Genomic DNA, 25,683 nt, shown 5'->3' on the forward strand with positions numbered 1-25,683 from the left:
GTCCCGGTTTGACTTGAACGCCCCTTGTAGTATGAGGTTCTCTTGAATTATTGGTGACATTGGCTTGTGGTAGAGGATTAGGGACCTCTTGGATGGTCTTCCAGGCAAGCATGGGAATAGGAAGTACTGTGTACTATAACCTTTGGAGCTGCACTGACAGTTCGCCAATGAGTGACACTTCCTTATCCTCTGCTGTGCTCCCAATGGCAGCAAGTTGTACAGCTGGAAACAGCAGGCCTTCTGCTGTGACAAGATGAGTCGTTGGATGTTTTAGAAAGGAGATGCTTTTGCATTATTATTCCAAAGTTGAACAAGATATTCAGTGAAGGAGACACTGGTTCTACAACATTTTGTTGTACTAACAATTCGGCATGAGGAACAGGGTCTCTTGATCTGGTAATGCAGTAGCAGAGTTCCTTTTTTGTTTTAAATGTCGGAACAGTCATTTGTCTATAGGTAGGGCCTGACTTTTTAGGGTTAAACCCGTATCCGCCCGATATTTACCCCCCGAACGAAATCTGTAAAATTCGGGTTTAACCCGAATCTACCCGAAAACATCCGGGTCGCGTGGCACACTCATAAGCGTGCATTAAAAATAAAGTTTGATAACATTGCTAAACATTAGTTCCATGTTAAGACAAATTTTTATTAAACAAAAAAAATCACCCGAATTCCTGACGACAGAATATGCCGTAACGGGATTTAACCCGAATACACCCGAATTTTCAAACGAAAAATATCACCCGATATTTACCCCCCGAATTTGGCCAAAAATAAAACCCGAAAAAGTCAGGCCCTATCTATAGGGTATGCTAACACCCACCAGCAACCACTGGCTGTAGGTTGACAGGCAGTACAGAAGTCTCATTCGTACTGAGACAAATGCTGCCTTCAAACATCATTGATGTGCGGAAACCCCAATGAAATGGAATACAGATGGGTTATGTGATGGCTGCCACTGGCACAGTCATGCTTTGTTCATCAATTTTTAAGAACAGGTTGCAGGTTATCCATTGAGAATTCCAGGGTGGTATTTTGTGAGAATGCATGTTTATAAGTGACTTGAGTGCATCACACTCAGACACTCACACGGGTAAAAGTTTCACGAAAGAACACTCCTCTAACTCTGCATGGTCTGCAAACACAGGTAAAGTGTGTCCACACAGCATAAAATTTTGATAGGAGTAACTAACTAAGGAAGTATATTGTAGTTCCTGTTTTTCGTTTGTCTTAATTTCTTATTTGCCTATGCATACACCTTGCATTGTTGCTATATGCTGCACCAGCTCCTCAACGTGTGTGAGGAACAGGGATTATGTATTAAGTGAGTGAAACAAATATATATAGCAGATAATTGCAAGTGCCCTCCAGGGGGCCAGCACTAGTATAATCAGCTTCCAGTGTCCTTTCAGGAAATAGTTGACCAGCTTCTACCTGGTCCAAAGGCACTAGGCAGTGCTGTTTTCTCCTAATATTCACATTGCTTTTCAGGCTGGAGTTCGAAAACATGATTAAAGAAAAGAAGCGAAAGCTTGGAAACCGAAAAATTGTTCCAGGCCCAAGGATACCCATTGAAGATTCTTGAGGTACCTCTGGCATGTGGCAAAGGGATAAAGTTCCCAGCTGTCATGTGAATGCCCTTCTTATGAGTTTTAAACTATGTAGGATTATTATTTTTGAGTATCAGTTCATTGTAGAGCAAATAAACCCAGTGATGTTGAGTTTAAAAGAAATCTACGTGCAGCTGAACTATGGAACATTACCAAGATGGCTGCACTATAAAGTCCCACTCTCCTAATGAATTACTGCAAATACATGGTTTGTGAATGCTTTCTTTGTCATGACAATGTAAAAAATTTTATGTGATAATTTATTAATTGTTCTAATTGAGATTCAGCCATGAAATGTAGGTTTGTGCTTATTTGGTGAAGTGTAACGTGAGCCCCAGCAATATTTTGCTTAATCTGTTGTAAAACAAGCAAATATCAGTGTTCTACAGTGAAATCAGTGGATCAAAACACCGACATGCGTAGCGGTTTTCCTGCTGTCAGTTCAAATGGAATGCACAACTACAACACGATGAGCTGGCAACTTTGCTTTGTTCACCCTTCACATGATGCATATTAATGTTGAAATCTTGAAGTATAAATATCAATATGCACATAAAATGCATGCTACAAGAGAGCATTACACACTATTGTTGAGATATGCATTAAAACAAGTGGCAATAATCATTTATAGATAGTTTTTACAGATGATAAGCACTGCAGGAAAACCAAAAAAGTGAAAGAACTCTCACTAAAAGTTTAAAACTATTCGTTTATCTCGGAGATAGTTTGTTTCATAATTCTTATTAGTGCTTAATTCAGTGACATTATGTATTGCGAGCTTCTTCCTGCTTGCTACCCTAGTGCTTACCTTAACTACTCCCACAGTAAGCTTTGGGCATTAACAATGAGAGAATGATTCGTTATTGGTATTTTGTGCATAGACCACTCTACCCTGTGTGATGACTGAGTAACTTATTCTGTAAAGGGCATTGCAATTACAATGTGACTGTGAAGTGCCACTCACATCCTGAAACATATGTATGTTCTTCATCCACCATTACACCACAATCAATTAACATCACAACTTCTGGCACAACTTCAGCATCGCTACCTATGTTACTAAACATCAGAATGTGTTTGTAGTTCTGGAATAAGCATGTCGCAAGCCTGTGATGCACCTGTGTAGCAATTAGAAAAACTCATACTTTTTCTAGCAAGAATAATACTAAGTCAACATTTTAACAGTGCCCACTTTTTGTGCACCCTTATTATGTCGTTACCCTCTAACGGTTGCTGTTCAACCATACGTAGCTGCAGTATTACTCCCGTGACACCAGTAGCACTACAGCAAAATAATTTTAATAGGATATGCGCCTTGTTTGTCATAATATGTTGTGGCGTTGTGATTATGCTTGCAGAACAACATAAGAATTAACACTATGTATTCCATGCATAGCACTGGCACTATCACAACATCATTTGATGGGGATATATGCTCAGCTTATGAGATGTATGAGAACCCTGCTATGCTTGGTCTAGAGCCATAAGAGTCATGTTTAACACACCCAATGTATGAGTACGAGAATAGCAGGAGTTGTACAAATAGGGTACAATTAGAATGTTTCTTTTTTTTCTTTTTTTTTTTAGAACACATGGTAGGCATGATATGTTACATAACTCATGAGATAACAGATTTGTTAGAACTCAACAAGTATTAAAAAAATCTGGTTGCATGGCACTCACACATGAGTGAAGTTCTAATTTGAAATGCATTCCTATGGCTATTCATGTTGCTGGTGTGACAGGAAGACATAAGACAGCAACAGCAGCGTATACAGTCAAACCTCGATATAACGAAACTCACGATTTATTTTGTTGTTACAGAGGATTTTGTTGTATCGAGCCTGTTGAAATATTGCAGATAATTGAGGCAGGGAATACAAGTTATTTTGTTGTACTGCGAATTTCAATCTATATAATTTTGTTATATTGAGGTTTGTCTGTAGTACAAGGGCAGAGCACATATCCCATTAACCCTTTGAAGGGCACTACATTTAGAATACATTTTTTTGTCATAATACTTTGTCCTGTGCCTCATGACATCTTCCTGATATCCGCCAGACATTTTTTTCACGAATATTTCGTTTACCTTTCAAGATACAGGGTGGTACTACACGTATGAAACCAGCGCACATTTGGTGTCAAAACATCACCTCGTATGATGGTCTAGGAAACAGTTGCGTCCCTGCATCATGCAAAGCCCGACATTGTACATTTGATGTCAAAACATCTCGTATGAGACCTCGTATGATAGTCTAGCAAATCCGATCAACAAAGAACGAAGATGTTGACCAACACACGCTTCTTTTTCTTCACTTTGATTTTCCCGCGTGCGCCTTGGCGGGAAACGAGCGCGTTTGCACCGGCATCCCCGGGATGGCGCTCCCTGAGCTGTCTGCTGACGTTGTTTCAATGCAATACCACTGCGTGCTTGAGGTACAGAAGGCGAAACATGGGTGGTATCAGCATGAAACCACCGCATTTTTTAGTACTATATATTAGAACTCAAGTAATAGTAATTTAATATGCCACCAGTATATGAAAAGGCCTGCTAGGTATTACAAAAATAGTGGATACAACCTTTAAAACACATCTTTACAACTACTGACAAAAGTGGAATAAGAACAATTAAATAAGTGCAGTTTTCATAATGCTGAACAAGTCCCATTTAGATTTTTCTTTTATAATGCTGAAAGAATAAGAAACTATGAGGTTAATTTTGTCTTTCAAACAAGCATCCTGTACATGCACAATGTTAACTTAGTTGATCCATAATGCCTCGAGTTCAGTCACAAAGCAAACGTCAAACTCAAAGCTGACGTCAAAACTGTGTAACCTACTCTTCACAGCCCATCATCTGAGACCATTCAGCTCCACATGATTCTTTGTGGTATGATGGTGAATGATGTTTGTGAAGTCTGTTCTGATTGAGCAAGCAAACTTATCTCTAAAGGACAGTTTTCGACAAGGAGTAACAAACCTTGTCTTCCAATACAGATAATTATTGACAAGTGTTAAAAACTTCATTGCTTTCACCATGAAGAAGCCTATCGGTGAACTGGATGAGACTGTCCACCCAGGGTAGCTATCGTCAGAGTGTATGACACAACACCACATTTCTGGTGCAGTGTGCCGTGTGCAGTGTGGTCCAATGATGCCATTCAGTTGTTTTTCATGTCTACTATGGCAGTACATGTTTTGTCTGCTCTCAAAGCCCAGTTCAGTGTGCAATATGTCTTTGCATCATAGAGGTGGTAGAAAAGTAGAGGAAAATTCTACATGACAAACAAAATGCAGGCTCCATTCTTAGAAAGACTGAGTCGAGCAGCTCCCAGGCAGTTCTGTGCACTTCATGTGGTTTGATACAGAAGTTTCATGTTCAGATACATGAAATTTGTGACAAAATACAATGCACTATGCACCTCAACCTGTTGTGCTTAGCTATTGGCATAGCACCTGTTTTTGTGAATAGTAACAGTTACCCCACAGCTATTCGAGGTTAGAAGACTGGAGGGATACAAAACCTGAAGCAGGTTTCAGATTCATGAGCCAAGGCATAGAGACTGGGTATGGTAATGATACATGGTGAAGAAACAGCCAAACACACACAATAAGGGAACACAGCAGGACAGTACAACTGCTACCTCACAACCAACAGTTTAGCTCACAGCATGCAAATCTTAAATATATCTACATGAGCAATGCAAACCGAAAACATGTATGGGCATCACATGCCACATGTACCTTGAAACCAGCATTCTTTTCTTTTATCCCCCCTCTCTAGATAAGAAGAGTCACCCTAGATAATAAATTTCTGGTGGAAGGAACAAACTCCTGCATTAGTATGCCTTGGATAAAATTACTTCTACCAGAAAGTGATTGCGTACCTATCTAGGGTGACACTCCTTATTTCAAGAGAGGGAATAAAAGCTGTTATCAAGGAATGTGGCGTGTGATACACATACAGGTTTCTGTTTTGCATTACTCATGTAGATTTATTAAGCTTGGTGCGCTGTTAGTAACTATTAGTGTCGGAGTTAGCAGTTGTACTGTCCTGCTGTGTTCTCTTGTCTGTGTGTTTGGCTGCTTTCTTCGCCATGCTTCAAATTCAAGCTGGAATACTGGAAAATCTATTTGATTATAGGTGCAGATATGCACAAAGTGTCTCGTGCACACTGAGAAGGCTTTCGCCCCTATCTGGGAAATTACACATGTGCAACAGATATATCAGATTTTCAAGGTTCAAGTGCACTTATGAAGGAGAAAAACATATCATAAAGAGACCTGAAATCTGCAACAAGATGTCTTGGCAAAATTGAAAGTAATAACTACTTGTTGGCTAACATACTATGGACATTGATCTTGGAGCAATACCATAACTTTCTTTTGACACACTCATCACATGGTTTACGGTTCACATCAGACCTGATGAGGCAAAAAGTAGAAACCACAAATGTGGTGGTAAGTTCAGTAACTTACTCACTTTTAAGTCATGTAAATGTCAATGTGGCTTACTGTTGTTGATAGTTCTTTGCTCTGAAAGTGAGATACCCGTTACACCGACACTACTATCCGAGATATTTGAAATAGTCGTCGATTTGGAGTCATGTTTACACATTGTAGTCGTCTCTAAGCTTACCAGTTGAGGTGTTTCTGGGAGCCTATTTTCTGGATTTGGTGACGTATTTGAGAAATTTGGATTCAAAATTATTTGATTTGCCGACACAAATTTACTTTCCAGAATTGATTTGGACTGGATTTACGATTATTGATAAAATGGGTTATTTACATGGATGCGATTTACATCGTGAAATCCACATTATTGCCACACTGACAGCGACTCGCAATGCAAATGCACACTGCAATGCAGCGACTAGCAAATTTGAGCTTTGCTCAAATTTTGGTGCCTAAATAATTTAATTTCAGAAACACGCAACTCAGACAACAGAACGCTCCACTAGAATTAACAGACCTCGTTTTTAGGGTCCCACACTACTTTGAGACTTTCACTTCAGCAAGTACAGTCAACACCTGATTTTTATTATGCCATCCATCGTTTTGAAAGGCTATTGTACTGCACATGTTGACACTGCTGTATTCCAACTGCTGTTTCATACCAACGTCCAGGAAGTGGCAGAAATTACTCCCAGTATGTCTTCTAACTTGTTCACAAATTCAGCAAAGTATATGTGCAAGCAGCGTAATGCACAACAATACGTCTGAAGCTCGACTCAATTTATAAGTACAGTAAGTTTACGAAACACGGCACTGGCATATTTCTTCATCGGAGCGGCACCCTGCACGCTATCAGGAAGTAATCGAATAAGCAACAGGCTATTGGGTATCCATCTCTCGGTATTTGTGTCCATTCCTGTTTGCTGATAGGGTGTTTTTCAATGGAGAAATGCGACATCCTGGTGTTCCGTAAACTTTTGTTCCAAGCTGTACTATGTAGAACTGTACACATGCTGATGTGTCAGTCAAGAGCTCAGTATCCTTTCATATCCCCAGCAGGCTATATTTGAACCACCACAGCGGCCTGAAGGTGCAAGGACCCTAAAGTCTTAAGACCCTTAATACAGCCCCCTGAATACAATGCATGTGTATTTCAACAGTGACGTTCTTGTTATACCACTAGACTTCATAATGTAAGAGGTGATGTACCCAGTTGTATTAGAGCTGTGATTACACATAGGTTGTGCTGTGAAAATTGCCTAAAAGTTGAAGAAATAAACATTTAGCCTTTGTGACAGAAGCAAAGTGGCTGCTTAAAAACCGTATATTTGCAGTATTGAGGAGATATGTCCTCCTAGCAACGGGGCCTTTCTTGGTTTAAGAACAGACACTAGTACAGGCTGAAGTTGCCTGGTACCCTTCTTCTCATAGTGAGTCTATGGTTTGCATGTATGTGTTTCCTGGTACAAAAATTGGAGTGGTGTGAAGTGCTTAGAATTATTGCAGGAGAAACCAGTAGGTGTGTGTGTGCTTTGTGATAGTGTTGTACATTTTCAGAGTCTATTGGCAAAGGTTGAGCTATTTAAAAGTCTATAATGTTGTTTAATTCTGCTCTTACGAAGCAGTTTCGTACTTACTGGTACCGCATAACCATTTATACCTTGCAATAAGCCCGTGCACATAGCTTGGACCTTAGTTTAACAGTGTATCACCTTGAAGGGTAACTAATAAAAGTAATAAGCTACTAAGTAAAGCAACTAAAGTGAGGCATGCCATGTCTTTGCTCATGCAAGAGCAAAAATATTTGGTTTATGTAAAACAAGAACATTGTTGTGGTATGAATACATAAGAGTGTTCCACCCGACTTCACTTTCCCATGCCAATAGTGTTTTACTAGCTACATATTTAATTACAATCTCCTTTAGATAGCAACATAGCTCAAAAGTGACACTAAAAAACAAAGCCAGCTGTACAAAATGCAGTTCCATGTGTTTTAACTTTTCTGGTGTTATACACAAGGGTGATAACACCCGCATTATACATGCGCCTTGAGCTTCAGTCATGCCCTGTGAACACGATTCCTTTTGTATCTGGGCTTACCTCATGAAATTATCGGAAAGTGCTGGCATAAAGTATATTGTGTACAGAAGGAAAAATAAAAAATCTGCTGTGATTATTTCTCGTGCCTTTACCTGTGACACGTTATGGAGACACATAAATCTTCTGTTTTAGAATGCAGTGGTGTGGGGATTCTTGGACTGGTTTCCGTGGTGTTCATGGCGCACCGTTCAGTGGCATCAATAGCCAACACATTGTTCAATAGTGAAAACAATTGTACGAGGCATATCGTAATATGATGTGTTGCTATACAAGTGTTTTGCTGTTTATACTGCCATTTACACTGCATTAATCCATACTGCAAGTATGGATTCATGCTTCACAATGTGTTGCTTGAAATGAGGCTTTAGTTATGATTTATTTTCTGAAAAAGTCTGTTACCAATGTCCAAGTTTTCTAAATGGTCAATAGCACCGTCAATTGCGCACTCATTATAAATGCCCTTCTATTGCTCAAAGAATAACACTGGTTGTCCAAGTGCGTAACTGGGGAGGGGAGAGGGAGAAGACTAATGTATAAACCTAGTTTTTTCCCCTGGATCCGCCACTGCTGTCGGCATGTCGGGGGCTGGCAAGAAGTTGTTTAGGGGTTCCTTGACCTCACAAAGTTTGAGGACCCCTGCATTATACACATATCAATGCTTAAAGTTCTCTGCTGCATACCTTGTTCGCAATTCGACGTTCTCATCTGACGATTTACCTGCATGTTTACGTACATGCAGGGTGTTTCAGTAACCATGTTAAAAAATTTTAACAAAAAGTAGCTAAAAAACAATATGAAATGCATGCCATTTATCTGTAGGAAACTTTTACCACATAATATAAGTGCATAATTGAATTGAAATAAATGTAATTTCTTGAACTTCAAAATTTGCCAAGTCAACATATCACATTTTACCAGAAACAAAGTTAACGTTGGATTTACCCCACTGAATTACAAAATACATTCCCTACTATGTACAAATGCAATATAGCTAAAAATATGTTGCAAAGACTGTTGTTTCCAGCTTCGCAAATTGTCAGCCACCCTAGTTACCTGTCAAGAAGTGATAGACGGACATGATCCTGCCCCCTCAGATTCCTTTTCGATGCCTCTGCTGATAATGGCAGTTGTGCCATTATTGCCATTATGCCACAGTTGTCAGAAACAACAGTGAGGGAAACAGGAGGGAGCAGGTCACCATTTCCTTCCACTGCTTTCTTCCACTCTCTGCATTAACGTGACATATACCTGAGTGCAGCCGACAAGTTGTGAATCTCAAAATGATGGTTTTCAAAATTTTTCTTTGGCTATTATCCATGTAGTAGGAAATGTAATTTCGAGAAGATGTAGAGCGTGTTGGTTAAGTAACACGTAGGGTTGTCACTCCCGAGCCATTTTTGCTGTCCCGGGATTTCTGGATTGTGACGAGTTCAGATGGTGCTTCGAAGTATAGTCCTGCGCGGGTCAAAATTATTTGACCCGCATCCGAGCCGTACCCGCAGGTGCAAATCCACACCCGAACCGCAACCCGCGTCCCATTACAAATTGAGACCCACATCCTCCTGCAGCCTGCATATTTTTTCCAAACGCTCACCAGCACCCGGCTGAGAGTACTCCCTGGTCTATGCCTGATGATTAGATGTGTCCGTGTGTATGGTTTCTTGTACGACATCAGCGTAGGGGGCAAAAACGTGCAAATGCGTGTTGGTTTGTGACTCGAGGAATGATGATACGAATACATGAACAGAGAAGGACACACAGGCGCTGTTGCACCCTAACGGTTTGAGCGTTCCGCCCTTGTCAGCGACGTTTTACGTCATATTTCGAGCCAATACAGTACAGACGCGTAAGAAATTGAGCAACTCTGTGTACTTCCTAATAGTGTTTTGGTAAAATTCGTCGACCACACCCGACCCGCTGCCTGCTTCGCCGTCAACAATGCCGCCCGCACCCAACCCGCCACCCGCAACAACATGCAGGACTCTACTTCCAAGTCCATGTACCTCAAGTGTCTATATCGGCGTGTTGTGCACAGCTCATGTGCGCTGTGTCAATTCTACCTTTTCCTGAAGGAAAACACTCGAAAATTTGCAGTGTAACCACATTGGTAAAATAGTGACGGCAAAATGGTTACATTAGATTTTTTTCCCTATGATAATGCCACTCTTTTTTATTTAACTGCGTTTCACTGTTGCACGTGAAAAGAAGGAGAGTCCTGCTACACTTGAAGTAACAGGAAATGTTGCTTTATAATTTCCTCAAACGGTGTAACATTCCACTTGAATAAAGAACAGGTACAAAAAAAGAAAAAAAGAAACGGATGGAAAGAAACGAAACACTAAACGGTTTACCACACCGTCGCTGCGTGCTTTCACATTGTACAATAATTAAAACACGACATGAGAAAGCACAGAGCTTCGAGGGTGGTGTCCCCCAGTTCGGAGCGAACTTTTGTGCACATACTGGCTGCCGAACTGAAGGTCCGTCCAGCTTCTGCGCTAGAAGAAACGACAGTCAGCAAATATCTGTATGCATGCGGAGGCAGCGGTCATCTGCCACCTCCAGTCATAAAAAGTGCCATTTCCTTGCGAGTAAGTGTGCCTGATGGCCTATAAGTGTTTCATTTTCCTGTCACATTTGCTCTCACGAAATCCCGAGATTTTCCAGAAGAAATCCCGGGACTTCGGGACGTAAAAAAATGACCGGGATTTCGGGATATCCCGACTGACAACCCTAGTAACATGGTAACAAATGCAAAGAAACACGGACGGACAGAGGATGCATCCTCTGTCCGTCTGTGTTTCTTCGCAAAATGTAATTTGCAACAGAATGGGGTAAATCTGACTTACACTTTGTTTCTGGCAGAAAGGCAAATTTTGGAGTGCAATTCACAAAATTAAATTTATTGCAATTAAAATTTGATAAAATCACTTGTTGTACGTGGCAAAAGTTTCTTACAAATAAATGTCTTGATCGTATACACCCTGTAGAGACTCGAATAACTCAGGAAAAAGGTGGCTATGACAAGAATCGAACCTAGACCATCCTGATTTCTGGTCAGGGATGTTACCATTACACCAAATCAGCAATGCTCTCCCGAGTTACAGTGCCTTGAAGCAGGGCGTCGAACCAGAACCGGTATTTTTGTGCAAGCCGGAACCGAACCAGACCACTATTTTTTCGTCATCTCCGAACTGAACCTGAACTACTGAAAATTACTGTTCCAAACCGGTTGTGCAAACGGTTACCCACTTGTTTTTTTATTTATTTTTTGTCGTAAGGAGCTTAGACAAGGATGATGTGAAAGGCATGAAGGAGGACATCCTAGTCTAAGGCTAAAACTGACTCATATGTGCTCCGAATTTTATTTAAAGTTCCATCTACACGCGAATATGGTACACGATGCTCATAATCCTTTTCACCATGGCTTTGTGTCTTTGTGTTTGGGTCAGGCCCCACTGTGGGTCGTGCTTCCAGCTCTGTGGTCATTTCTTTGCGACCTCGACTGGCCTACTATGGGCCTTTGCAACTGTCGCGAGACCAGGGTGGAAAGGGGGGGGGCAAAACGTTAGTTTATACACTAGGTTTCCCTCTCTCCCATCCTCCACTATGCGCTTTGACAAAGAACCCCCCAGTGAGGGGGTGGATCCGGCCTTGCGCAAGACATAAGCTACTTGTCACAGTGCCTGGAGCGCGTTCGTTTATTCTGTCTATGCACTGACGATGCACCTTCTTTTTGAATTCAAAAGAAAAAAAGAACGGTTAAATGTACTGCATCAACCTAGCTTACAAGGGTGACATGTGTGGCAAAGTGAAGACTTCTGAAAGTGGAAGCCTGTAGAGTGGACAGCCAATAGAGAAGGGTGACGTTTTCTTAGAAACCGAGTTAAAGCATTGCGGTCATTACGAAATACTGCTTCCACTTTCGCAGCCTTATAAATACATGTACATAAACAACCACTTTTGGTCACACAGAGTCGCCCATTTTCTTTGTTGTAAGACATCAACAGACAGCCGCCATCCCCGTTTCAACACGCGTGCTGAGTAGGGACATGTTTGAACGCACTCATCGCCAGTGTGCACATTTTGAAGCATAACGTTTTGCAGCAAAGTAAAGGTTTAACATCGGGCCATGTCCTGGCAAACCTGGAATTGGAAATTTGAATTGTGCTCGTGCCGTCCATGTTTGCAGATTGCCTCGGCTAATTCTCATCGTTTACCCTGTAGAGTGTCTCTTGTGATTCTTAGCAGCACCTTTGGAAGCACATAGGTGATAGCAAGTAGACTTTAGGCCTCTACGTCACAGTAGGTTCAGTGTTAACATGGAATTAAAAAGAGATTGAGAGATGGAAGGGGAAAAAGTAAAAGTTTGTGAACGTTTTATTTTGATAGGCCTCACTACAAAAGGACAATTATCCAATTTCTTATTGTCTATCTGCACCACCCAGTAATGAACAAAGAATCCAAATTTGTAATTCCAACATTCACTTCAAAAGAGTTAGATAACATGCTAACAATTCATCCTTTTCCACTCTAACCTTGAGATGCAGAAGGCCGGATGACACGGGTAAATGTCCCGTAACATGACACAGTTTCTGCTTAGGTCTCAATGTTCTGTTAAGGAGTCAGTCTCTTGGGGTCCCTTGGGAACATAGATGCCTTCCTTATGTTGTCCAGGCCTAAGTACAGCATCGTGACACGTTCTAGACCTGAGGAACAGTGTTATGAGAAGCCGTAAGTGGAAAGAAAAAGAGGCAGAGCTCTAAGGAACAGCAACACAGAAATTGGCGAACCTATTCCTCCACCAGCATGAGGGGGCGCTCCATATCTGAACGAGTCTATGTATGCCTTAATCTTCTCGAGATCTACAAGAGAAATTTATGTATTGAAGACATGCTTTGCAATGTGTTGCGATACACTTACCAATTCCATGCTCCTTTGCACGTTTTGTTAAAAATTCTGGGTCATGAATTCGCTGTGCACCAGAAAGGATTTCTTCTCCTCGCATAAACATGTCGTAAGAGTTTGAGTACTTCTGAAATTGTTACAGATATTGTTCATGTTATGTGAACTAAGCTATCTGATCAGTGTAGTCAAAATACAATGTGCTGTACCACAAAAAGCTGCTACTTTTAACCATTCATTATATGTACTTGTAATGTGTGAATTATAAAACCTGAAAACTGTTGATACAGAAGAAAATTTAAACATAGAAATCCCTCAGAAATTCCAAAAGCCAAAGGAAATGAGAACACACACACAAAGAACCAGCTGCACTAACAACTTTTGTTGTGAGAATGAGAGAACACTTATGATACAATCCCACAAGGTTCACAAGACATACGTAATTCATGCGTGTCCATGTTTCTTTTGTTGTTGTTTTGTACTATGTACATAATTTCAAGATTGCAATGTGGTGAAAGTAGAAAATTTAGCGATATCGTAACTCTGATAGCAGGAAGGAACCGATCACGGTGCTCATGAAAAAGGTCTTGTGTTACAAACTAAGAGATCAAGCTCAGGTCGGTTGATTGATCATTCAGTGAAACACACAGAAGAAAGGTGATCATATGTACTGCATGTTGTCTTGTTCTTAGTGCCATAATTCGGTACTGTAGCTAATGACAAGAACGGCCTACCTGGGAGTGGGGGTGAGGCATAGTGTAGAATGGCCGCACCTTCAGAGGATACTTGTCAAGGATATAGAAATCTGTGTCATACTAGAATCAATGAGATCCCAATCAGAACGAGGCCAGCCTTTGGAAAAATATTACTCTGCAGCAAGCGCTCTATATATTAAGCACTCTGTATAAAGCAATGGATCACATTTAGTATGACAATTGCTAGCAATATATAATGTGGAACCTCAGCTGCACATTTTTCTTAGCAAACACATGCACACAAAAAAGAGGAGAGAAACATGTGAATGGAGTAGACCTTGACTCGAGAATCCAGCAGCCTACAGTGGCTTTAGGACACCTGAAAATTCTCACCTGACATGTGCTCAAAGTACAGGCACTCACTTCACTGCTCAGTATACCCTTACCGTTGCATTTGTCGACAGTGAAAGCTAGTATGCATAACCTGGACCTGGCCATACACAAAGCTCTCACCACCAAGGAAGTAGTTTTGGCAGTTGGTGCTTTGCGACTAGATTTAGTGCTACATAGTTGGCCCTATTCTTCATTGTGTGATTTGCTGAAACTGCGTCAGTGTTAATTACGAAGGGGGTTGCGACTACATAGCAAGCAGCAGACCGTGTGGGGGACAAATGATTGTCGCCATTATAATTAGAGCCTGAAGTTTTCGGGAAATATTTTTTTCGAAATTCGGGGGGTAAAAATTGGGTAAACAAACATGTGCACTAAATTCATGCAAATTCGGGTGAAAAAACTCCCAGTATGTTAAATTCGGGGAGAAATCGGCTCAGTTGCTCAAACTAACTGTAATGGTTTGGTACAAACGGTGATGTAACTGCATTTGCTGCCAAACAAGTAAGTTAATGCATTCGTACAGACATCCCAATGAGGGGAATTTGCCGGGTAGAAATCGGGTTTCACCCTAAAGGGTGAACCTTCAATTCGGGGTGCAAATTCGGGGAAGAATCGGTAAAACTCTAAAACTTCAGGCTCTAATTATAATATAATGTCATGATAATTGTTCCGGTAAAATTTGAAGCAATTCGGACTTATCCAAAAAACTCCACATTTGTGGGCTCCAGTATTGGAAAACTGAGCAAGAAAAGCCGTGCTTTGATGACTGGTTGGATTGTTTCCTATGGTGTCGAGATTACCTCGCATTGCGGGTTACCAATCCGGTGACCAGAAACGGTGGCTCTGTTAAACCAAATCCACCGCGCAGCTGTCTTTCGCATCCGTGCAATGCAGTGAACTCCATTTTTGGGTAGAGGTCAGTCGCCATTGGAGTCACTGAATAGGGTACCTTATTAAGCAACATTATTTGACACAAGGTTGTAGAGAAGATGGTGTCCCTCTACACAAGTCCTGACTGGCGGTGATGGAATGTCCCAGAGAGCAGGTGTTCGTGGCCTCACGCTATGATGGTGCTGCTAGAATTGGCTGGCAGGCGCAGTGGCGCGCGGCAGCTGAGGCACATCTTCATCGTTGTCCATGGACCGCCACAAGGGCATTTTGAGGCTATTTCAGCCATTTCCCAGGTCTGCTTGGAAAACGTCTGGACTGTAGGGTTTTTCTTTTTCTGTGAATCGTGGTTTCCCCTCAAAGTCCACAGGGAAACACAGATGGCATACAAATTGTCTTCATGAAAGGGCAGCTTGATGTTACAACATTGCATGATTGGATGCAAGTGAAAGCTGCCTAACGATTATGTAGACTGCAGAGGAATACCAGGATTCTGAGGTGTTCATGTCACCAGGCGATCGTGGCATACATGTTGTCGTCTGCACAGTTCTGCCCCATAACAGTGAGCCTTTTGGGAGGTAGCGTCTCATTCTTTTTGTGAATATGTCATTTCACAGCTGTAGCTTTTTTTCCAAACTTGGGATATTAACAGATATACGATCAATAAAAGACGAAAAACTCTGAATCTTCGGAACATAGTAAACTCCGAAACGCACCCTCCGAATATGCCAAAAACTAGACTCCGAAAACCCGGAACCCGAATTATAACGTACATGCCATTCTATCTCCCCGGTAACGTCAAGTAGCGCATCTAGCACATACTATCATCATTGATCCTTAGCTTGGCTCTCCCGCAGAGCCAATGCTTGCCTGTGCCCATGTTTGCCTGTTGTCCCGTTTCGTCCCATTGTTTGTGCCCTTCACTGTGAACTTCACATGTTTGTAACCGGTGTGGTGCAGAGATGCTTTCATTCATGTAATTCCCTCCACATTCTAACAGAGCAGCCTGTTCACCTTGGTCGTAGAAGACTGAATGGACCTTTTCTTCCCCCGGGCTGTTGACCCACAATTCCCATTAACTTTTAACACATCATTCCCAACCCTTTAAATAGCGTGCCAATGATCAGGACAGTGCCCAGAAGAAGAACAGGTTCTGTTCGAAATAGCGGCGACTCTCGTTCTGAGGCACTTCCCTTCATCTCTCCATAGTAACAGGTCATGGCCCAGACTAAGCTGCCTACGGTCATTTCATTGCTAGTATGTTGTCATTTCGCCCATGGAGCACTCAAGGAGCACCATTAGAACCAGAGGCCCTATGCCTGCTAGCGCCATTTCTCGTGCACAGGAAAAACTAGAATGGTCAATGGCTCATCATATAAGCATAATGATTGGAGCCTGAATTTTTGGGAAAATACTTTTTTCTAAATTCAAAAGGTAAAAATCAGGTAAATAAACGTCTGCACTTAATTCATGCAAATTCAGGTGGAAAAACTACTAGTATGCTAAATTCAGGGAGAAATCGGGCTCAGCTACTCAAACTAGCGGTAGTGGTTTGGTACAAACGGTAATGTAACTGCATTTCCTGCCAAACAAGTAAGTTAGTGCTTTCCTACAGACATCCCAGTGAGGGCAATATGCGGGTAAAAATCGGGTTTCACCCTAAAGAGGCAACCTTCAATTCGGGGTGCAAATTTGGGGAAGAATCGGGTAAAACCCTAAAACTTCAGGCTCTAATAATGGTGCACGCTGACGACAAGACGACAAAGATGTCATGCTGCTTCTTTGCAGCACCACAGTGTATTCTCTAAAGTGAAGTGGCAATACCGCCAGCGAAGCGCTGAGTGACTGTAAAGCTCTGCCCATTGCATTCCCAGAAGATTTCCTTGCAAGAACTGTATGGCGAAACCATGCTACAACTTGTTCGTGAAAATGCCAGCACTCCTTGTTACCTTGGCCTTGACAAGTCTGCCGAGAAGCTTCTCATTTGGTGTGCTAAGGTCCTCTTCATCATCCATTTCCACCCCTGCCTCACGGAGCATTGCAACTGCCTCGGGATACTCCAAGCGTAAGCTGAAAAGCGAAATATAGTTTGCACAATACTGCACGTCAATACTTCTACGAAAACATGTAACGTTGCTTACCTTGGTTCGAGAAACTGGAAAGGTGGTGCAGGGTACTGCCTATTTACAGCAGCTATTTCGTCTGCAAACCTGCAGTTGGACAAAACATTAAAGCAAGCACAGCTACCGCCCAATGGTATAACCATAGTCGTGTTCAACTTGAGAAGGAAAAGAAATCTAGTCCATCAACTACATACGCTGTTGGAGATAAGGTGAAGCAATAGTGTGCCAGGAGAAATACTGCAGCGCCACCATGCGCCATCAGTAGGGAAGCGCACTTTCTGCCGCAGTGTAGTGCCATGCGGCCAGTCTTAACAGCCAATACGGAAGCAGAGAGCGTGTAATGGATTACATTATCTGGTGCAAGCAGGGAGGGTGGCCTCTCTGTGTCCAGGCATCCTATTTGCGGCGCAGTAATATATTGAGAGCTGACGGACTAGATTTCACTTCCTTCTTAAGTTGAACACGACTATAGGTCACTGTTTATGTTCTATCACTCGAAGGTTGCACGTAGTCAACAAATAATTTAGTGAGTAAGTTTGCCAGTTTCCTGGCATATGATTGCCACGTGGTAATGTGGAGCAGAAATGTGAGGGTTTGGCAGTTCCACTTTCATCTCTATGAGTAAGATGGGAAGTGGGTGAGAGATACAAAGACAACTCAACATTATATGTACATGTATAGGGTTTCCGGTTTTCGGTAGTTACCGAAAAGCACCGATAAACGTATGCCGGTAAAATTGTCTTAAAATTAATTAAAATTTAATTAGAAACAGATTTTGCATCGATAGCCACCATAAATGACCTTCTCAGGCTTCTCGGTTTTGCACCAAAGGGAATCACTCAAGCAACTGACGAACTCCACTTCCCTCAAAGGCAAGAAAGCGGAGAAAATGCGGAACCTGATGTTGGGAGACTCTGCAGTACTGTATGCTAAGTTGACCTTTCTGTCAGAAACCTCAAGCATTCTTGTTGAAATCACGAAACTGACTGAGTCAGAGCGTACAATAGTAACTGATGTTTTCTACGTGCTTGGACTGCGATTGGAAGCGAAACTGCAGACGTGGTGTGAAGCAACACCATGTTCGGATTTTTGAAACAAGAACAACAACCCGTAGAGACGATGACGGAGTTATATCGAGGACGGTGCGTGACAGCATTCGGTAGATTTTACGAGACCATGCACACAAAGTGGATCTCTACAAGGGAAAGGAACCTGCCTCTCACAATGGGCATTTCAGATGAGTCCTTCTGGCACAAAGTCAGAGTTATTGGTCCCATCAACAAGTCCGAAGTAGGCTGTAGCGCTGAGCACATTCTTCACGCTTTTAAAGGAGTACAGAGGGCCATCCAAAAAATTTTCAGATTGAGACATCTGATGAAAGTGTGTGTGTCATTATACCGAATAGCGCTAAAGGTTTTGATGTGCGCAATTCGTTTCCAAGAAAAAAACTCACATAAACATAGCTCCGCGCGTTCACCCTTAACTCGCCACTCCAGCTATAACGAGGATGAGGAGGTATGATGACACGTCACCGATGACGGCATAAGGAGACTCGTTCTGGTTCGCCGGTCAGTGGGGGTCAGCGCCTTGTCCCTTTGCCGCCGTTAAACCTGTTTTGCCAGTTCTCCCGGAGAATTGGGGATAGAAGGAGGGGCCGAAGCATTACCGAGCAAAGAGAAAGGCTTTATCAGAACCCCGCACAGCCGAGTAGCAGACGACAGCGGAGTAGCAGACAACATTTCTCTAGGCCAATCAGCGAGCGTTCTCCTTATAGCGTCAGCGCGAGGTTCCAGGCAGATCACAGTCTGGTGCTGCTCTTCACCACCGTTGCGCACGGTCACTTTCTGCGGCGTATTTTAAATTCAATTTCTGCGATAATTATGACTCTGTGGTGTAAATTACTTGGCATGGTGCATCTTACTGGCCTACTTAACAGTTTTATAGGAAGAAAACTGGGCGTTAAAAATGACTTCTGTGCTACTTTAAGTGTGTCATGTCATCCAGTGACTTACCACAACTCCAGGATGAGCTGGCTGAATATGTTTTGGTGACTGTGACCCCAACAAGTGACTTTTCTATTGCCGGCTTCTGGGCGGCATACAAGGAACACTGGCCGGTGCTATCGGCCGCAGCGTTGAACTTGCTTGCACTTCCGGTATCAAGTGCTAATGTAGAACGCGCGTTCTCACACCTAATGTTTTTGCAGCGAAAAGAGCGGTGTGTGATGTCTGCTGTGTCTCGTAACATGCACCTGGTCATTATTACAATAAATTCAGGCCACAGCCGTTATAACTCTTGTAAAATCTGAAAATAAAGTGCTTTGTTACTGTACGTATAGCTAGCGCAGTGTCGTTTCATGACGATTTTCACTGAGTGTCCTGATGTTTAAAATATTTCCGTCGAAAGCCACCGCTTCGTGGTGAGAGGAATAACCACCGTTTTTTTCCACTTTTTCTCTAAAAAAAATAAGCATCGAAAACCGGAAGCCCTATACATGTAGTACATAGTATTATTAAAGAGGCACTAAAATGCAAAAATTTCTCCTTGCAGAAGATGCTGTTACTTTGACAACATTGTAAAAGGAATGAGATAAATCTGTCGTGTTGTTAATGATTTCAGCGTGAATAAAACTGCAATTTGTTCTTTCCCTCTCCTCCCTCTGCAGGACACTGATCATTGATTCATTGCTCTCTCCGCACAATTTGTCCAATCACTGCCGGATATCATTTGCGGACACCAATGGGTGGCGTCTGCGCCTCTTAGGAACGAGAGAAGGGGCAAGTGTAAATTGCGGCTTCCTTTACAAATTACAAAATGACAAAGCTATGCAAAACAGATGATGTCATGTGACGCTGAACATGTCCATAGACGCCATCAAAATGCAAATACCTGTCTCTCAGTCCCTTGAAAATGTCCACAAACATCTGTCCAATTACATCCAAAACTTCATGGTAATGATAGTTGAATGCCATTTCCAAATCAAGCCCGACAAACTCGCACAAGTGACGATGCGTATTGGAGTCCTCAGCTCTGAACACTGCAAGAAATTCCTACACTCCAGTAATTTTAACCTAGATGAAGAGCACTAGCATAGCATCAGCTGGTACTCCCACTAGTGCTGTTCCTACCTGCTCCAATGGTGAAAACCTTCTCAAAGTCAGCAGCAATAGCCATCTGCTTATACAATTGTGGCGACTGCGCTAGGTAAGCACTGCCCTTGAAATACGACACCTCAAATACATTAGCGCCGCCTTCACTGGCAGCTGAAACCAAATGAGTTTTTGTGTGTTAAGTAAGGTGTTTCTCGAAACACAAGGAAGTAGTATACCTGAAATTATCTTTGGTGTGTGGATTTCCACAAAACCACGCGTGGCGAGACTTTCTCTGAATAGGCTACAAACACCTCCCTGGAGGCGGTAGATGGCTTGATTCGCAGGAGTTCTGAGATCAAGAACACGATTGTCCAGACGTGTGTCTTGATTGACACGAATGTTCAGTGTGTCAGTATCCTGTGAAAGTTCTTCATGCGTGGGTCAAATGTGCACTAGCCAAATGCCAAAGCAGGATAAACAGAAAAGCAAAATTAAATAACATATGATCTCTGCAAATCTTACATCTTCGGTCTCGGGCCTTGCTGCATCCTCCACTTGTAGTGGAAGTCTTGGTTCTGCTGCGCTCACAACAAAGAGCTGTGGTGAATATGAAGAGCTGCTTTATTTTCACCACCAGTATAGGGTAAACACGTTCGTAATTATGTATGGGGACAAAATGAAAAAAAGATCCCATAAAGGTCTCGTACGGACCCTGTACTTTTCTCTAGAAATTATGACCAATCTTGACAGTTTTAGTTAAATTTGTCTGTGTTCTGTAGAATCAAATATGATGAAAGGCTTTTAACAATGTCCAGAAATGTAACGTCACCCATAGCATTGGAAATGATTGCAGTTTGTGTCTGACAGAATGAACTGTGTGAAATATGCCCCACAGCAAGACATCATAATCATTGTGAAACAATTTCAATAAGAATAATTAGAAGGCATCACTGTGGTTTGTCAGATTTACATTAACATGTTGCGTTTCGGCCCGATTAATTCTATGGAAGTCGCACATTATCCCGCAAGCGACGCTAACGACGGACACTACGACAGAGGGTGGAAATACCAATATTTTATTGAAAATAGCTCGTTTGCTTTGATTGCTTTCGGTCACCATCATAGATACGCACAACGTCACAATCAACTGTGCCGAAGTGTGCGACGTAAGGAGCATGCATCACGCGCTCTATGATATAATTCTTGAGACAGCATGAAGTGCACTTATGCATCAGTCTTCAACTTTCTGTATGCACGCTCTCGGATCATTCTGCGCTTGGTACCTGCGGTGTCGACTGCGATATGCCGTACTTTCACACAGTGGGCGCCATCGTTGTTCGGCTGTGATGATCCTCGATGATCGCTAACTTAACAACCAAGTCTATAGCTCTCCATTTCTCCGGCGAGGACGCCATCTTTGACGGAGGTATGGATAGTGCGTCAGAGCAGGAAGTGGGAGCCGAAATGTTGTGAACAGCCGGCCACCAGAGTACGACTGACCGTCTCTGAAGGGAATCTTCAATTCCCGTACAAGACTTCCGTACAGAAAAGGTGCGAAGGTACATCCTCGTGACGTTCCGTACCGGCAGTGTCCTACAATTTGCAGAAGGGTGCAACGCAAGACAGCGCGCTGCCAAAGTTGGTCCGCGAGCGTGGGGGCGTCATATCGCTGTAGGAGTACTCAGAACGGCAAACTTTATCATTATGCGCAGATCCATTCTTCATAGAGCCAATCTATGTTTTGACAGTAAAAGTAAGACAACAGTTCTACGATGTATATCATTGTGCATGGGTTTTACTGTATATTATGAGGCTAGATTAATCTTAGATGCTGGGGAAAAATACATTAGCAAACCATCAGTTGAGTACAATGATAAGATATGTAAGCTTAATGATATAAGCGGAACAAATCAATGGCAAGGACCTTCTGTGAGTTTTAGCAGGGGGTGAAGGTAACGGTATAGATAGATAGTTTGTGTAATAAAATTCATTTCGTTGAAGTACAGTGCTCTGTGTCGTGTCTATTTTGATTTGTCCCGGCACTGGGGTTTTAGTGATTTTAGTATGTTGTACCAACCTGCCCATGTGTTATCGTTGATTCTACTGTAATATACTGCACAAACTTAAACCAAACCTGCTCAATGTGAAGCTCGACTTCCTGCTGTGTGCAGCCTTCTATCTTCTGTGGAGAGCATCGTACCATGCCACAAACATCCAGTAATGATTCCTTCGTAACTCTGAAATGGCACGGGTAAATTATCATTAACTACTCTGGCAAAGAGCCATGCCTTGTTACGTTCTTAACTACACAAGAGCAGTCAAACATTATGCACTGTCACATTATCACACGTTTCTACTACACAGGGGAGGCTACTACTCTACTCTACTACGACTCTACCTGAAGGTAAAATAGGTAAAACATACAAGCAAAAAAGTAAATTCAATTTTTTTTTTTTAAGTTCCATGCTTTCAGCTGAGAACATTCTGACTCATGGGTGCCGACTGCAGGGTGGCTTGGGGGCCTGAGGCTCTTGCCCTTAAAGCCCCAGGATGCAGTAATGATGCACTTGATTCTATTAAAGCAATCCACAGATACAGATGAAACCGTGTTCCCAGCAATGAATGGACGGTCAGGAAGCAAGCTAGCTGGTGATACTCATGAACATTGAAAACCAGGCATCGGAACCGAGACTGAACCCGAACCGAAAACTGCTAAAAACCCTTATTTTTTGCTGACCCGAACCAAAATATTTTCTTTCTCGCATTGAACCGAACTGGTACTTAACCGAAATAAATTTAGGTGGTTACTGGTTCGCAAACTGGTTCACACCAACATGCCTGAACCTGAACCGAACCCAAAAAAGAAAAAAGGTTCCGATCCATGTTGAAACCCCCCCCCAAAAAACTGTGTTGTATTGTGCTGCATTGAGCTGTGTTGGAGACCTTGTGTTGCTGTTCTTCTTTCGTATCCCTAATCTTGGGGTTTTCAACATGCATCTGTGTTCCCGGAAGTTTTGTTCTGCACTGTAGCATATACTACTTACGCTGCACAGAATTTGACCATCGCCTTGCTCACGGTTTCTGACATAGCAACCAGGCACTGCACAGTGTACTGTTGTTGCCTCAGCACAAAGAAACATTGTTTTCCTGTGAGGCAGAACATTGTGCTTGAGATAGAATGACAAATATGAAACGACATTTACACTTAGGTGACAAACCTATTACCTTTTGCACGACTGGTATGCAGCCGTCCACGAATCCAGATGCTTTGATTTGCGAGTTCTGGTGTTAGGTCTTTGACCCTCGCCAAGTTACGGTCCATCCTTTCTTTTGACTGGAGCATTTCCATTTTTCCATATTTTCCTTGAGAGTAATCTACTTCTGCGTCTCCATCTGCTTTGTTAGCCTGAAATTATATAATGCATTCCTCCCAGGGATTTTCTCGGTGCTCCCCGAATGCCCCCAAGATTTGCAAGAATACAATTTATACAAGTACACCAAGCAGCCCAGCTCTCTGCATTGACTACACACAGTTGTAGCCAGCCAGTGTGGGTGTCACACACACCATAAAAAATTTTGCTAAGATGAGAATCCTGCACATATCCATGTTTCCATCGCATGATTCTATGCATATATGATGCATCTGTATATGTTTATCCTCACATTTTCAGCACTCTGCTTCGAAGACTTCTTCGCAGCCTTCTCTTGCTCTTTCGCTTGTTTTTTTAATGCTTTCTTCGAAAGTGGTGGGGCTTCATTCCTGTGTGAAAAAAAAAAAAGAAATAGAGGAGTTTTCAATGTTCAGTTTTAACATTTGAAACAGATCTCTAAATTCCAGCCTGACTGACTGGTGTTGGAACCTAACAATATGAAATCGTGAAGTGTGGTAGGTTTTTCCAGCAGAGAATAACTAGAATACACTTGCCTCAAACGCAAGGAAGACTGTTACGGAAGAAAAATGATAAAGAAGACACCAAGATGAAACTCCTAGCAGACTGACTGTTGGCAATTTTACATTAAAAACCAGGGACAGTGAACAAAGCAGACACGACACATCTAGCTCTCGCTAGCTAGATGTAGATGTAACAGCCAGATGTGCCCCGTCTGCTTTGTTTACTATGCCTAGCTGGCTTTTAGTGTAAAGTCCCCAACAGCCTGTTACATACTGACTGGCCTTGTACTTTTCGTTAAACTCTTAGCTCCTTGTGTTGGACCAAACCCTTCCAGTCTCTTGTCTCAATACAGCCTTGGATATGCGACATCTCAGCTTCAGGGGTACTGAGCATGCCCAGTTTGGGGGCTCGAGACAGGAGCTAAGGTAGGAGAAATGAAATGTCCTGTTTGTTCAGGAAAGGAAATAGGTATGAATATATTTTCCACTGGGACTAGGGCGGGTTTGCTGGATTACTTTGACTTTATGACCTCTTAACCAATGCTGCACCAATTTTATTACCCAAAATTAAGTTATTATGCAGCTCTTCACAATTAGAATATGTTTACTCGGTCAGGATATTATTTTTAGTTGGTCCTGAGACAAAGAAACAAAACATAATATTGCAACGGCCCCAGCTTGTGATGCGCGTGTGATCATTTAAACACCGTTATTGGTGAACATAGATGACACTACAGAAATCAGTCGTTTCCTCTCAGCTCCCCATGTCAAAGCTTAGCTACGAAGCAAACACTTCTATCCTTTTCTACCCACCACGACCACACAAACTTCATTCTGAAATTCATCACACGCGAAAGTTGGGAGTGTTTAGAAGTTGGGAGTACTACATCAACAGAAGCGAAATAAACCATGCAATCAACCTGTGATGTCACTCCAAAATCACAGTTTGACCACGTTTGATGCAATGGAATGACAACCACGAAAATGACAACGAAACAGCTAAATCATCTGTGTGATATGGATTAGTCAGCTACCATATCTGGAGCTTCAGGACTTGCGCACTGCACACATGGCACATCGCGGCGTTATTCGCGAGATTTCACAATGGTTCGTGGGGCAGAGGTAACTCTATCCCGCATTTTTTGTCATTTTAATGTATCAAAAGTGATCACCCTTCCACCGGTGCATCTTCTTTTGTCATGCTCTCTCCTCGTGGACTTTCACGACTTCAACACACACACACGGCACCAAAAACCGTGAACGAAACTCCTGAACTGGTGGAGTGGAGTGGAAGCGTGGAGCCGGAGCAGCCAGGCGGAGTCGGAGCAAGCCGGAGCAGCAAAAGCCGATAGCGCAACCGAAAATCTGAAATGCGAATGCGATAGACTTCTGCTGACGACAATAAAAGCAATGATTCAACGAACATCAATTATGTCAGTGTATTCATCTTCCTGTATCTGCAGTTACTATACTTGTTTTGCTTGCGACGAAGCGCTCCGAATCATTTCTATTTATTTGTATTGCAATTTC

The 25,683-nt window shown here is 42.3% G+C and overlaps 2 protein-coding genes across 5 annotated transcripts in view; one reads left to right on the forward strand and one right to left on the reverse strand.

Annotated features, from left to right (window-relative positions):
- LOC135385596 (exopolyphosphatase PRUNE1-like) overlaps positions 1–8,244 on the forward strand; it is a 32,634-nt gene extending 24,390 nt beyond the window's left edge. For 2 of the 3 annotated variants that reach the window (XM_064615015.1, XM_064615017.1), the window contains one exon: positions 1,492–8,244. In XM_064615015.1, the coding sequence (XP_064471085.1) occupies positions 1,492–1,585 (94 nt within the window). In that variant the 3' untranslated portion in view covers positions 1,586–8,244. The remainder of the gene's footprint in view (positions 1–1,491) is intronic. The other variant, XM_064615016.1, reaches the window with a different exon arrangement.
- Positions 8,245–12,527: 4,283 nt separating this feature from the next.
- Positions 12,528–25,286, reverse strand: LOC135385598 (aspartate--tRNA ligase, cytoplasmic-like). Of its 2 annotated transcripts, none has more exons than XM_064615019.1 (15): positions 25,188–25,286; positions 23,925–24,021; positions 23,487–23,667; positions 23,306–23,408; positions 22,396–22,498; positions 20,784–20,858; positions 20,498–20,678; positions 20,298–20,432; positions 20,059–20,206; positions 17,188–17,256; positions 16,996–17,116; positions 13,805–13,885; positions 13,089–13,200; positions 12,959–13,030; positions 12,528–12,874 (listed from the first exon to the last, which is right to left on the reverse strand). In XM_064615019.1, the coding sequence occupies exons 1-15, from the start codon at positions 25,229–25,231 to the stop codon at positions 12,783–12,785; spliced, it is 1,614 nt and encodes a 537-aa protein (XP_064471089.1). In that variant the 5' UTR covers positions 25,232–25,286; the 3' UTR covers positions 12,528–12,782. The 2 variants fall into 2 exon arrangements, with proteins under 2 accessions (XP_064471089.1, XP_064471090.1); XM_064615020.1 differs by lacking the exon at positions 25,188–25,286 and adding an exon at positions 25,074–25,092.
- Positions 25,287–25,683: the final 397 nt, after the last annotated feature.

The sequence above is a fragment of the Ornithodoros turicata genome, chromosome 2 (genome assembly GCF_037126465.1).
Source record: "Ornithodoros turicata isolate Travis chromosome 2, ASM3712646v1, whole genome shotgun sequence".
NCBI lineage: Eukaryota > Metazoa > Arthropoda > Arachnida > Ixodida > Argasidae > Ornithodoros > Ornithodoros turicata.